Source organism: Olea europaea, unplaced genomic scaffold, assembly GCF_002742605.1.
Source record: "Olea europaea var. sylvestris unplaced genomic scaffold, O_europaea_v1 scaffold1863, whole genome shotgun sequence".
NCBI lineage: Eukaryota > Viridiplantae > Streptophyta > Magnoliopsida > Lamiales > Oleaceae > Olea > Olea europaea.
In genome coordinates this window covers 104,159-120,225 of record NW_019236418.1, presented here as the reverse complement: position 1 = coordinate 120,225, position 16,067 = coordinate 104,159, and the positions used below count along the sequence as shown (strand labels likewise).

Genomic DNA, 16,067 nt, shown 5'->3' with positions numbered 1-16,067 from the left:
AACTTTTAGTGCAGGGTTTTTAAGTTCAGGTTTGACGGTATAAGGTAATGTAAGAGCACTGTTAAATGACCTGCCATATAATATGATGACTTGCAGTACCCTTTGGTGAAATTCATTTAGGCCTCTAATTTAATTAACTTTTAAGTCGAGCTAGGTTGTGTATTAATCTGGATTTACAAGGCTCTATGACTTCCAATATTGTGATATGCATTTGAATTGGGAAAGATATAGCTGTGGATGTACCCTTGTTAGGGCTATAGCCCCAGGATAAAACTTGAAAAAAAAATAAAAATAAAAAATGACTAACTGTCCAAACCAAATATAGCACACCTATAAATACAAATAATTAAACAAAAGAAAGATTCAGAGTACGTTTTCCGATTTGCACATGAATCATCTCCTAAATTGGCGTCACTGACAGTGCAATTGGTTCTCAAATCTCTGTGATAACTGACCATTCTCTACTTGACAATTCTACCCATGTATTCTCAATTTTGTGAATTGTAAAATATTTTTGTGCAAATTAAACTGGGGTGAATAGTTTGTCGCAAAATGTATGATTTGTGTTTCTACTTACAGTTGCCTTCAGTTGTGTATTCTACTACATATATGTAGAAGATTTGGTAATTATAATTGTGTGCTTGCTTTATTTTGGTTTCTTTTGGTTATGATTAGTTAGCTTTTTATTTATTAGGTGTATATAGTTATGAGATTGGATAAAATGGCAAGTTGTGCAGCAAATTGACCAAAGATAGGGGGTCATTCCTCTTATTGTTGTTCTAATACATACCATTTGTGTAAGAACCCTTGTTAATCAGATAAAAATGTATCGTTCAATTTCAGGAAGGCCCTTTGGTAAATTTGGAATAGGATAGAAGACAAGAAAATGAGTATTTCACATGTTCCAAAAAAGAAGCCCTCAAATGAAGTTCCAAAACTTTCATGTTATTTACGGAGTCTCAAACTGTGTTTGATGGTATTCTCCAAGTCTAGCTTGTGCAATTTTCTCCCTTTTGGTAATAGTGCTTCAGGATGTGAGTGTGAGCTATTTTTTCCCAGCACTAAACTCTACCAAAGTTCCGTCCTGAGACTTATAAATATCATTTAAATTTGTTAGTCTTGATAGGGCATAAATCACATGGTCTAGAGGAGAGTAGATATTATTTGTCTTTTTCTACTCATTAACGGTGGATATTCTTGGGCCGGGACTATCGAAAAGATAAAAATTCCTTATTCTAGTAGTTGGAGGTGATATTCCTGGATGTTCTTTTCCTTTTATAATATTGATATGTGGCCACTAGTCAATCTGACTTTGACTTGTTGAGTGTCAAACTACTTGCAACTGGAATCTATAGTTTTAGTTTCTTCATGGTGAGATTGCCTCTGGGCAATATTTTAGTATACTCTTGGTAATTTGTTCGGTGTTTTCTATTTTAATTGCCTTCCTCCCTTTCTGTGTCATGTTCAATGTGATGACGATGGGCTGTTACTATCTTTGAAAGTAGGTAACTATTGTATTTTGGCTTTTTTCAAACCTTTTGCAATTTATTCTTTCGTCATGCACAGTTTCTCCGATGGTAACTAGGCTCTAGTTTTAGCTGACTGAGCAGAATTGTAGAGAGAATGGTGGAAGCCACTTTCTGTAATTGTACCACAATTATGAAAGAGATTTTAGGATTTCTCCATAAAATCTGCCATTTACTAGTGAGACTGATAATTTTTGTGTTCCATTCTTTGTAGCAGTAATGTTCAACACTCATTTATCCTCTTATGTGATTCTTGGTTTTCAGATCTTGGATTTAGTACTGGCAAGTCAATGTCCTTGTTTTCAAGGGAAGGCCATTTGGGCATTCATGTGGTGAAGTTCCCTGGTGATGCTTCAGGTCTTAAGGAAGCGTTGCGGCTGGCAGAACATTTTGAAAAACAGAACCGAGGGCGAAAAGATTGGGCCCGTGTGCAGTCCTCCTCGACGTTTAACAAGGAAGATGATAACAATCAAAACCTTGTAAAATTGGATGTGACAACTGGAGAGAAAATGAGAATCTTTTATGGGCATCTAGCCACTGTTTCTGATCTGGACAAGGTTACTTTTGAGATCAAGAAGAAGGTCACAATTGAGAGCAGAAGGGATTACAACAAGCATTCCAAGTAGAAACTAAGACAAGAAGGTTTTGAGATCAAGAAGGTGGTCACAATTAAGAGCAGCAGGGAGTACAACAAGCATTCCAATTAAAACTAAGACATAAATATTTGGCATCTTTTTTTCCAGTGTTGTTAGTCTTTATTCTGAATTGGAAGTTGTTTAGTTATGCATGGAACATACTGCTTTTTTTCCCATTTCTGAAGTGGATAGTCTCTCTTTATAAAAGGTCATTTCGATTTGCTTTTAGATGGGTAATTTCTCTTTTAAGGTCAGCTTGGCACACCCTCAGAGATTTTCCAAAGAGTTATTACCAAAAAACTGATGACTGGTTGGTTGTCAATAAAAAAGTGTTGCGAATGTCAAATTGACTGAGCATAACTGGAAAAGTGCATTTGATTTGCAAGTGTACATAATGCATAATTATTTGGTTCAAAACCAAAGCTGACTTTGTGCAAAACTCATTCTGCATTTTGATGAGCAATAAACCATTTGAATGTGAATAATTCTTGGTGTACATTATGGACACCATAATGCACACAATAGGGGGCGCCGGGCCAATAGGGGGGTACCATGTATGCATTATGTTCATAATGTACTCATAGCAAATCCCTTTGAAGGTATAGGTTTGTGTTTTCAATCATGTTTCGTGTATAATCTTTTTTACAACATTGTTTACAACACGTCACGTGGCATGTTATCATTTAACTATTTAAAAAATAATTTATTTTTCCAACCAATTATTTTTGACACATATAACATTGTAAAAAATCATTGTACAAATGGTATAATCCTTTTGTTTTTGACAAAGTTACCTTAATTATGGAGCATCGAAGCTTTTTGAGAAGGGCTTGCTGATAGAGAAACATGTGATTCAATTTGAGTAATATGAAATGTTCGTGCGAAACCTGTAAGCATGCATGATCATAAACAAATAATACGTCATAAGTAACGTGTATGTCCGACAAGAAATAAAATTCAATCGAGTGTACTAGTCTTTAAATAAATTCAAAGTGGGCAAACAAAATTGATTTGTGAGTTTTAATTATTCTGATTTAATCTGTGGAAGCTTGTAAAATTCAAATTTCGTATGTTATGGTACGTGGATTACAAATTCACTTACTTTTATCTATTCTAATTCTCAACTATGTAGTTAGTTTCATTTTTGAATTTTTGATAATCGATCATTTTGTTGTAATTAATTTTCATTTTCAAGACAAATTAAATATATCCTAGTCACGATCCAAATCTATACCTAGTCTGAATTCGGATGAATAAAATGAATTCACTTTAACAATTATCTTATTATTCCTAATATTTATTGCATGCATGTTAATCATTTAGTATTCTAAATCTATTGTGAGCTTCTAGCACTACAACAATTAACTATATATTCAATTGGTAATCAAACAATCAAATAATAAAATTTGACATGCAAGATTAATAAAAAATTGTAAGAATTCAACTAAACCACGTGTCTTTAATTAAAAAAAAATAATAAAAGGCTTTATCTTCATCCAATACATGAAATTAATTAGCCTAGCACATTGTTTAACAAATCACACAAAAAGAATTGAAAAAATATCACTCAAAATTGAAAACAATGATTTCAAAGTGAAAAATCAATTTCTTCTTCGTTAATCTTGAATCTCCAATCTTTCATCTTAATCGCCTTAGAATCTCGTGCTAGTCTCCTCCTTGTGGTGAAAAATATGTATATTAATGTTCTTCCTTTTTCTAGCCGTCTACTCTCGTTTAAATAGTAGATTAAATTTGGTTTCCATAAGAATTTAATTTGAAAACGGAGTCTGGGTCGTTTGACCCTAAATTTGCCCTCCGCGAACAACATACATTTCCTCGTGAACTCCGTATGTTGGATTTACTCTCAGTAAGAGCATTACACGGTCCTCCACTTGTGCCACTTTAAGCCTGTGCGTGGTTATAAAATTTTTCATTTGTTGCACTTTGATCCCTATACTTTGGTCTTATCCGTTTGAGCTCTTTTTGATGTCTTCTTGGTCCTTTAGCTTTCAATTCCATCCAATTGAGGCCACACCTTCTCCATTCATCGATATTGGATCTTAATCAACTATTAACACATGCAATTTAGTCCCCAAACTTAGGACTTCGTCCATTTTGGCCAATTTTTCGCTTATTTTGTCAACTTCCATCGTTTTCATTGAGATGCAACTAATAAACAAAATATATACAAAATTAAGCCCCAATTCATTTAAAATAATACTAATTACAAAAATCTTGCATCTCGAGGTGTTTTGCCCAAAGACCCTGACCCGAGAGTCGTAGGAGATTGTTTCACGAACCTTCTCTTCTCTCATGTCCAGAGGGTAACTCTTAGTTAGGTCGACTTATTACAACATTTATGTGAAAATTACAGAAGCCAGGAAGAAGCACATCCCCCACCTTCACCTGCGATCGAAGTATTGTCTTATAGTTAGCTTTAAGAAGAGAAACTATAAGAGTGGAGAAGACGATTCGCCGAAAATCCCGCCATCACAAGATTTGTTTGCAGCTATTATAGCTAATCAATCTCCTGTTTTCATTCCACTTGCTCTAGCTTAATGACTTGGATAAGTGTAATGAATACACTTATCAAACACCTCCAAACTTGAACAATTGTTTGTCGTCAAACAAAGTAAAGCTCAACGGCACAAAATTTTCACAAATAACTTGGTTGGATAATATACTTTTAGCCTCATGATTAGATTTTTAGAATTGAAACTATAAAGTATTTCAAAATCACAATGTTAAATTAATTTCCACCTATCCAATGCAAAATTGGCACGTGTGTGTGAAGATTTATGTAAAGTATCACAAAGTTATAGATTGATTCACTTCTCGATTCTCTATGATCGAATATTTCCTTTCGTCATTCGTAAGATGCACAGTTCAAAACTTTATTCTTTCTACTCCTTTCCAAGGTGTGATCTAAGATTGAAATTTAATAAAATACTAATCCTCAGTCTCTCTAGTTTGGTTCGATTTTATTAATTGCAGATCAACATATGGACAAACGGGAATTCTTCTTATTTTTATTTCTTCAACTTCTAAGAATCAACTAATCAAACGATGCTTTGTCAAAGTCTAATTATCTCCAATAAATGTTTGGGACTTAATCAAGGCACATATCAATATTTTTTTTATACACATTTATATATTTAACTTTTTCTTAAAAAAAAAAAAAAATTCTCATCTTTTGTGTAAAATTCTTCCCATTAAGCTTTTTAGATGACCCTTGTAGTGAGCTTTCAGTCAATGACTCCCAAGTTAGATAATTATAGAGCATCAGGTTTTTAGATGCCATTGCAGATTTAATCACTCGAGTCATAAAGACTATGAAGAGAAGCTTTACAATAAGATAACACTTTTTTTCCTCTTTTTTTATGCAATGATTAGTGCAATGCCCCTTATTAAGCACTTATTCTCAAAAAATCGACTTCCAACTTAAGATCTTAACCTAATTTCATCTTATTTGTTTGTCAATCCTCACAAAACATATCACATATGGAATTCACATTTATCTCTATGTCTCTCCACAACAGCTCAATCATCCCAAAACTATCCTAAAATTAGTTTACGAATGTATAACATAGTGGGTGTTCAGGTTAAGCATCTAAGGTCCATTAATTTTCACCGACTTATCAATATGAATTAATTTTTTCTTCATAATGCAAAACATAAATCTAGTGCTTATAAATATCTAGTTTCAGATGACTAAGCATAATTTAACTTAGCACATAATTCATCCATAATTTACTGACCAACTCTATGACTTATAATTCACACAAAACCATCTATTTCCCCTATCATCTATTTCCTCTATTGAACTCTCAAAACTTAATGTAAGCACTACCGTGAACTTATATGAACTATGTACATAACCAACTATCTAAATGTATGGATGAAGGTGCCTAAACTACTTTAAACCCACAAAACATGAAAAATTCTATCTAATGCATACAAAATGAATAAATAAAATGAAAAAAGATTGGGTTGCCTCCCAACAATCGCTTGTTTATATTCTTTAGCTCGACTTTGTTGTTTTGACTATTTATGGTGGCTTGAAAAGAGAGTTTTCATCCATGCACCGATTGAATTATTCTTCAATTCATCATTGAGCTTTCAGATTACAAGATTTTCATTATTGTCCCGCCCAACTATTCCACCATCCTCCTTGTTCTTGTGACTTCTCTAGTGGTCTATCTTTTTGCACTTCTCAACGTTTGGTGGTTGCTTGAGTGGAACATTCATGGTGAAATTTTGTTGTTTTTCTTCCATCCTTAAGATTATTTCCTCTTTTCCAAAATCCATTAATGCTTGTGCAGTTGATTAAAATGGTCTCCCTAAAATTAACGGCATGTGTCGTGTATCTATATCAAGAATTATGAAATCGATAAGAAATAATTTATCTCCAACTTTGATGGGCATATCCTCCACCACTCCATAAGGATATTTTAAGTGTCTTATCAGCGATTATTGATGTTGTTTTTGGATCATCCAATCCGAATTTTCTGTAGATATATAGTGGCATCAAATTAATACTTGCTCCAGAATCAATTAAAGCATTTAAATTATGTGAATTTTTGATAGAGTTAGGTACAATGAAACTCACTGGATCTTTAATATTGCGCTAACTCTTCAGTTAATGCTACTGTTTTATCTTTTGGTAGCTTTTTCTTCTTGGTTAGCATCTCCTTCAAAAATTTAGCATAATTTGGAATTTGTAGAATGACGTTAGTGAGAGGAATGTTGATGTGAAGTTGTCTAAAGGCGTTCAAGAAATTCTTGAATTGTTTGTCCAATTTTTTATTTTGCTACCTTTGAGGAAGTGAAATTGGAGTTGTGCGTTTATTGATGGAATGGTTGCCTTAACTTGTGGTTTCTCTAACTGTTCTTCTTGATTAACATTTGGTAATTTTTTAGACTGATCCACTTGTTCCTTGCTTGTGGTTGGTACTTGATTCTTTTGGATCCCTTTCTTTTTTACACAAATTTTTGGCAGTTGAGCTTGGCTCTTCATTGTAATAGCCCGAACTTGTTCCTTTTTAGGTTGTCTCTGTAGCCTTTAAAGAATGGGATAGGCGGTACATAAGTTAGAACAGGGGTAGCAGGCTTGATTGATGGTGTCTCGATAATTGCATAATTCACAGCTTCAACTGCTCATACTTGCTTTCTTGAATTTTTCTGTATCACTTGGCACAGTACTATGTGCTCTTTTGCTAATGCAGCTGCCATCTAACCTATCTGAGTTTCCAAATTTTTAATTGCAACATTTTGGTTCTGAAGTATAGTTTTAGTTTTAGCCATGTACTGTCCCAATAAATCTTGAACTGATAGCTTTCTTGGTTGTTGTTGGAATCTCTGTGGTATAGTTTGAAAATTTTCTCTTTGACCTCGATTATCAGCCCATGAGAAATTTGGATGATTCCTCCACCCCAAATTATGTGTTGGAGTAGGGATTGTCCTATTGCCACTGAAAATTCTGCGCATAATTAACCTCATCAGGTTAGATTATATATGTGGAGGCTAAGATACATCTTTTTGTCACATAATCTGTCTTGTACCCTTCGCAAACCGATTTGGCTGATGTACCCTGTTTACATTTTGAGTAAGATAGTCTAATTTCTTTATCAGTGCTTCCATTTAGGCTACTAATAATGTAGCTATATCAACGTTGTGTACTCCTGCTGTCTTCCTTGGTACTTCCCTGCCTATTGGCCTAATGGATTGATTTTTAGCAATTCTCTCAAAAAGGTCCGAGGCATTATCCAAAGGGATATCCTATATCAACCGTCCCGCTGAGGCATTGTGATGTTGCGACATTCAAGTCTCAGGTCTGAATAGAATAGGTAGATTTTTTATTCTTCAAGAATATTCAGAGTGGGGTACTTTTTGAAATACTCTTTGAATCTTTTTGGGGTACTTTTTGAAATACTCTTTGAATCTTTCTCATGCCTCTGTATAGCTTTCGAGGTCCTTTTGCTTGAAAGTATAGAATTTATTTCTGATATGATGGACTCGAGATGGGAGAAAGAACTTCAGCATAAACTTTTGCACCATATCATTCTGTGAAACGATTCTCCCTGGAATTAAGGAATTTAACCATTCTCTTGTGACCTCCTTTAACGTGTGAGGAGAGACATAGTCGAAAGGCATCCACAGACATGCCTTCATGGCTGATCATATCGCATAGCATGAAGAATGCCTGAATATGTTTGTCAGGTTTTTCTGTTGATCTCCTAGAGAACTATGTCTTGATGATTCTGAAATAAGTTGATAACGTCAGGTCTATTATGGAAGTTAGCCTGTCCAAAAGGTAGATATATGATTGGTGGCTGCATAGGAGCCGAAATGGGATTTATATAATCCCTTACTATAGCTTCTCTTTGATTCGCTACTGCCGTTCGTTGATCTGGCTGAGGTAATGGTAAAGGATTTTAAACTTGATTTGGATGTTAATTGTTCGCATGAAACCCGCAAGCGTACTGGATCATTGACAAGTAGTAATAAAGTGAGTTGTGAGTTATTGTCCTACGAGAAATAATGTTTAATTCTAGATCACTAGTTCTACTAAATTCGATGTTTGTGACATAAAAGACGCGATTTTGTTGTTATTCAAACTAATTCTAAACTAGAGAAGCAATAAAAAATATTTTGTCAAATATATGAATGATTGTATTGGATCTTGAATCTCCTTATTGTCATTTATTTAAATTTTTGATTCATAATATAATCAATTTCATGCTTTCGTGACAATCGTTAGTGTATTTAAATCTCTTTCCAAGACTAATTAAGTCTATTCCAATCACAACCCAATCCTATTTCTACTCCGAATTCATATGACTAAAATGCATTAAATTATTGGTTATCTATGTGATTGCATATGTAATAAAAATTATTCTTATTTTTATTTATATATGTTAATTTTGTCGTGTTCTAAACTTATTATGATATCTTAAAACTACAACAAGTAACTAATTATTCAATTGGTGGTCAATCAATTAAATAATGCAATGGGTATACAAAATCAATCAAGAAAATCCAAAAATAATTAAATTAATTCTCTTAAATCAAAACAAATATGCAATAGAGTGTATCATTCATCCAATACAATATAAAAACTAGCCTAGCACTCTAATGATTAAATTATACAAGAAATATTGGAAAAAATCAACAGGAAAGAAGAAATAATGAAGAAAGTGGAAAAATTCAATTTCTTGGCTTGAATCAAGAAAAGGGATGAGTATTTTTCAATAAACTTGTATAATACGCCTTGATCTTGATTCTTAGCCTTGTTCTTCACCACTAAAATGCGTAGAATATAGAGATTTTTACGTCTATGGGAGGTTCTCTACGTTCTAGACGTGTTTAGATATATATAAAATGTCAAGATATTGTTTCCATGTAAAATTTCAACCGAATAAGGAACTTGGTTGGTTATAGAAAATTTGGCCAGTTCGCTCACAAGCAAAACCACCTTGCACACACTGTTGACACAAGTAGCTATCGGGTTGATAAAAAAGGGTGCTGCGCGAGTTGTGTTGCACACATCGTCGTTGAATAGCTTTGGTATTTTAATCATAACTTTCTCTTCTATGTCTGATTGAGGTGATTCAAAGTGTGGTGGAAAGCTGACTCAAAGATCTACAATTCTTTCATAACACAAATTTTCCAATTCGAAAGTTTGGTATCCAAAAATTGGGTCTCAAATCATGGCTAAAAATCTGGAGCATAACTTCTTCGGCTTGAAATTGATTTGTGAAAATGCTTCAACTTTACTTCATTCATTTGATCTCACATATAACTTATATCATATGATCTTCAATCATCATTTTGTGATCCAAATAAACTATTGGATATTTACACTTTGGTCTCCAAACTTTGGAATTCCTTCATTCTCGCACGTTTTTTGTTCATTTCTTCCAAATTCACCAATTTGCATTGAGTTTAGCCTAACAAACATAATTAACACAAAATTAGACTGTAACTCATTCAAATTACTAACAAATACTCCTATCTAACGACCTAGATACACTTATCATTGATTTTTCTGCCATATCTCTCGCTTGTCTTTGTTTTCTTCTTCACTGTCTGAAAGTTCTTTCCAATTTCGAGATCTATTGGAAGAAGCTCGATCTTTGTCAGAATTTTGCATGATTTAGTTCGTTCAATAAATAGCCTAAAATAAATAAAATAATAAAAAAACTTCAAATCTAAAAATGAAAAAATAAACTCAAATTTAATAAATTATTCTCCCGCAACGGCACCAAAAACTTTTTCGTGCGAAACCTACAAGCGTACGGGATCGTTGACAAGTAATACGTGATAAGTGACGTGTATCGTCCTACGACGAATAAAATTCAATTGAGTGTATTAGTCTTTAATTAAATTCAAGGTGAGCAAACAAAATTGATTTGTGATTTTTAATTATTTTAACTTAATCTATGAAAGCTTGTAAAATGTAAATTTAGTATGTTATGGAATAAATGTATTTGATTACGAATCCACTTATTATTAGATATTCTAATTCTCAACTATGTAGTTAGTTTCGTTCTTGCATTCTTGACAATCGATCATTCTATAGCAATTAATATTTTCTAAGACAAATTAAATATATCCTAGTCACAGCCGGAATCTATTTCTATTCCAAATTCGAATGAATAGAATGCATTTACTTTCACAATTATCTACAAAATTGCTCACGTGATAAATATCATTCCTAACATTTATTGCACGCATGTTAATGTAACAGTGTTCTAAGACTATTTGTGATCCTTCCAACACTACAACAAGTAACCATATATTCAATTGGTTATCAAAAAACCAAATAACAAAATTAGGCATCCAAGATTAACCAAAAATTGTAAGAATTCAACCAAGTCACGTGTCTTGAATTAAAAATAAATAATAAAAGGTTTCTTCCTCATCCAATACATGAAATTAATTAGCTAACATATTTTTTAACAAATCACATAAAAAGAATCGGAAAAACATCACCCGAAATTGAAAACAATGATTTGAAAGTGAAATATCAAATTCTTTTTCATTAATCTTTAACACTGACTTTGAATCTTCAATCTCTCGCGTTAATCGCCTTAGAATCTCGTGCTAGTCTCTTCCTTGTGGTGAAAAATATGTATATTAATGTTCTTCCCATTCTAGCCATCTCCTCTCGCTTAAATAGTAGGTTAAATGTGGTTTCTATAAGAATTTAAGCTAAAAACGGAGTCTGGGCCCGCACACGAGCACCATACATTTCCTCACGCGCACGCCGTATGTTAGGTTTTCTCTCGATAAGAGCATTACACTGTGCGCACATGGTTATAAAAATTTTCATTTGTTGCAATTTGATACCTATACTTCGGTCTTAATCATTTTAGATCTTTTCGATGTCTTCTTGATCCCTTAGCTTCCAATTGAGTCCACACTTTCTCCAATCATCGATATTGGATCCAATAACTATTAACACTTTGCAATTTAGTCCTCAAACTTTGGATTCTGTCCATTTTGGCCAATTTTTCACTCCTTTTGTCAACTTCCATCGTTTATCATCGAGGTACACCTAACAAACAAATTAAGCCTCAATTCATTTAAAATAACACTAATTGCTCTAATTTAACGACTCAGATAAGTGTAATGAATACACTTATCACGAAACATGTTGAATTTGCACGAACGGGCTTTGCCATTTGGTTTTTCCCTCTACTTCTATTTGACTATTACATAATTTATGGGAAAAATTAAGTAAATCCTTAAATTTTAATATTACATTTCAAACATAAAATCTTGAACTTATATTTTCATAAACTAGGCGTCAGTTTAAATTTAAATAAAATTAATATTAATAAATTAGTTAATACAAATTAAGAAGGACAATTAATGGCTGAACCATGATTAGTAAATATTTTTAAACAAATCAAATCTTTTCAAATATTCACTTTATCATAACTGCCCATTACTTTCTCTCTAGAATAACTTTTTTGTACAACTCAATCGTGCCTTCACTGTTCATCTGGATCACCATCTGGAAGCCTTTACTGATCTTCATAAGCTTACACTGAAGACTCCCACCATTAAATCTTTTGATTAAGCAACATAAATTGTGTTAACTCGAAATGCCAATGAGGATGTAGAAGAAGATCGAAGAGCTAAAGATAAAGGCAAAATGAAGAAAAATATTGAAGAATCTTCACCTAAAGGAATGAGGAAGTCTACATCCAGTGGGACATTCTCAAAGAAGGTGAATCTTGAATGTGCACGTCATTTTTTTTCCCCAAATGCTTTCCAGTATGAAATTTAGCATTTGGGTGTGCTTTAAATGTGTTTTTGTGACCTGATTTTGGTGATTTGTGACATCATTTTGGTAAAATATGATTTCATTTTGGTAAAATGTGACCTGAATTTGATATATTATGACCATATCAAAACAGTCACAGTTAATAACATAGAACTAGTCACACTTAACAAATAATTGGTCACTAATAATCAATGTTCATATTAATTTGGTCAGAAATAGTCATTTTTCACATAGACATAGTCACAAATACTATATAAAACACATCCAATCATTCACATTTAACAAATTCAATAATACACAAACTCTGAATAAACTGAAAGAACTAATAAGAACTATCTCATAGGGATGGCAACGGTTCAGTTAAAATTATCACCGAACCGTCAAATTTTTTGCCATACCATAATCGCACCATAACCATGTAAATCGGTTCGGTTCGATTCAGTTCATATCTCGGTTCGACTCGGTTCGATTCGGTTAATAACCACGAAAATAAATTTTTTTTTATAAGTTCATCCTTTAAATTGATATAAAACAATTCATGAAAAGAGAGTCAATGAAAACAAAAACACAATGTTCTAAACGAAAATGCAAACATTATCCCAAATTCAATTACAAAATACAAATTTAACAAACAATATTATGAATATAACAATATTAAACTTTTCCTTCATTCTTGATTCTTGTGCATTGTAGTTACTTGATTCATGCTCAATAATTCAAAAGCTTCAACCTTAACTCATATTCAATTTTCATTCTTCCCCATAACTCTTACTAGTATAGGGTCGGCCGTCAAAATTGATTCCTATATAGTAAATAAGAAATGTAAGAAGAGAATACAACGATACTACCTAATCCAGAATGATTTTAACTAAGATTTAAATAAAAAAAATGTATTCATTCGTCAATTTCCTTCTCACTAAACCTTGTCATTCCTAATAAAAGAATGGTTTTGTTTTAAGCGGTAATTAGTTCAGTTTCGGTTCGACGGCATAAATATCATACCCGCACCGCTACGAACCGGTTCATTAAAACCAAATACCATATCCGACCTATTGCACCATCGGTTCGATTTTTTCCACCCCATTCGGTTTGGTTAATCGCGGTTTTCTATTTTAATGGTTCAAATTGCTATCCCTACTAGTATCTCAATGTTAATACAAAATAAATAAATAAAAACATTGAACTATATGACTACTTTTGTTGCTTTTTTTATTTTTATTTTTTGATAGATGTTGATGCAGTGCAAATAGAAATTGTGCAAAACTATGTGGTCAAAAAATAGCTACAATGACCGTGTAATCACTTGACTATGTGATCGAAAAATAAGCTCGAATGAAGCATGGAAATTCGGAATCACCAGATTCTTCAATCAACTCATTCCTGCAACTTCTATTAGATGAAGCAAAAAAATCACCAGCGCCGTTGTGACCTAATTAGTTGAACTGTGGTGTTGGAGAATATATTTATCAATTTGAGAAAGTTTGTATGATAAATTTTCGGTGGTTTAGGAGGGAAAATGGAATCCTGTAACTAGAGAGAGTGTGAGTGGGAGGTAAGGGATTAAGATGGGTGAGAGAATTTCTTTTGAACACTGGAATAATTGCTAAATTAATCTGCTAAAGATCGTCAATTAATTGAAAAGTCCAAAAAGCACGAAGTATTAGCGATTATAAAACTCAAACTAAGTACAGAAATTAAAACTTTGCAAGAAATCAAAAGATCAACACAGAGACTTGTTTTGACCGAACCCTTAGAGGTTCAGCGATCCTTTTAACACCTAAGTAAATAGAACAAATAAGTCACACGAAATATGAAATTTATTTAGTTGAAGAAATGGAGATATTGCAACTATAATTTGTATTGCTGTAATTGTATATTTCATCATGTCCGTTTGATACACGTTAATGTAAAAATGAGAATGAAAAATGTAGTCGTTACGGGCCTAACATAAGAGATAGAATGTCAAATATGGTGGCTTGATGTAATGGATAACGGTCATATTTTTTATTTTAATGGACAAATAATGGAAAACAAACGGGATCTAAAATGAAATTAAGACCCGATATTAAATTGAATTACAATTGATAACTGCAAACTTTTGATAGACATGCCATCTCTTTAAATTTTAACTCCCACTTGTCGAATGAATCTACAAACTACCCTCACTACCTTCATTCACTTTATAATTTTTATTTATTGTATTATATTTTAATTGCACTATCTTTAACTTTTGTTCGTTGTTTATCTTTTGATCTTCTAATAATTAGAACTTCTCGTCTTGATGATCATTTATGTCAAAATATTCTATTTACGTACTTTGAAATGAGGAAAAAATATTTTGTCGTACTTTTGCATTTCTTTTCTTTTATTTTTTATTTAGATGGAAATTGTTATCGGAAATGAAATGTGCTAATTAATTAAAGTTTAAGAATAAGAAGACATCATAAAATTTAGGATCAAAAGCACTACAATGACCAAAGATTGAGAAATTTAATACAATTAAATTTTGAAGCGATTAATTAAAACTGTTGTGTGAATACAATTACCCTTATTCTGACTCAATATTTACTCTTTAATTTCCACAACGCCCTTAATCCTTTAATAAGTCGTAGTGTTGCTCTCTTCAACGCTCTCCTTGTCCCTTGATTTCTTCTTTAATAACATGTGCATAAAGCGCGGATGTAAATCGGCACTACGCCCTTCCCCAGTCGAAAAGCCAAAAGCAAAAATTCTTTCATTATTTGAAGTCCCCGATGTGGCCTCCTTTTAATTTTTTAATTTTTTTTAATGAATTTTAATAACGTATTCAATTTTTAAAAAATTTGTTTGTAAATAATTTCTACCAAATTCACTTGGAGCTTTCTTGTTTTTTTTTTTTTTTTTTTTAATAAATAGGATAATACATGGGGGTCTATTATCAAAATAAACACGAAAGAAAAGACATGAAGTTAGACAGCCCTTCTATACAATTAGCGGCCGCATCATTAAACCAATTATATAAAATCATATAAAACAATTCTCTAAAATGTTTTGTTGTTCTTGTTTGGTTTTCAAAACAACGGTTGTTTCGTTCTCTCCACAAACACTAGACAATGCATTCCGGAATAAGACTCCATATAAACCTCTATTCTTGTCTCAAAATTTTCTCCTCGACGCCCGCAGCATGTCTTCTGTGTGCCTTGGCATCGCCCAATCCAAAAATTGGGAAGTTAGAATATCGTTCCAAAACCACCAAACACCATCCCAATGGATAAACAAATAGTTAATTATTTCCCCATCTTTTTTACACATATAACACCACTCAATAACACAAAAGCCTTTTCTTTGAAGATTGTCCACCGTTAACGACTGCTCCCTCACAATTGTCCATACTAAGAAAGCTACTCTTGGAGGTAGTTTACATTGCCACATCAACTTCCAAGGAAAAGAACTCTCTACCTGGCGGAATATGGATCTAAAATATGTGCGAACTGAAAAAATATCATCCCATGCCAACCTCCACCTGCTATGATCATCCTTTTCTACCTAAATATGCGCCTCGTGTAAAGAAGTCAAAAACAATACGTAATCATTCAATCCCCAATCCTGCAGTCCCCTCTCAAAAGCAATATT

The 16,067-nt window shown here is 32.8% G+C and overlaps 1 protein-coding gene across 1 annotated transcript in view; it reads left to right on the top strand.

Moving 5' to 3' along the window:
- The window catches only part of LOC111378738, a 13,020-nt gene extending 10,631 nt beyond the window's left edge, over positions 1-2,389 (top strand). Inside the window, exon 3 of the mRNA XM_023001972.1 lies at positions 1,791-2,389. Coding sequence (XP_022857740.1) covers positions 1,791-2,152 — 362 coding nt within the window. The 3' untranslated portion in view covers positions 2,153-2,389. The remainder of the gene's footprint in view (positions 1-1,790) is intronic.
- The last annotated feature ends 13,678 nt before the right edge of the window (positions 2,390-16,067 follow it).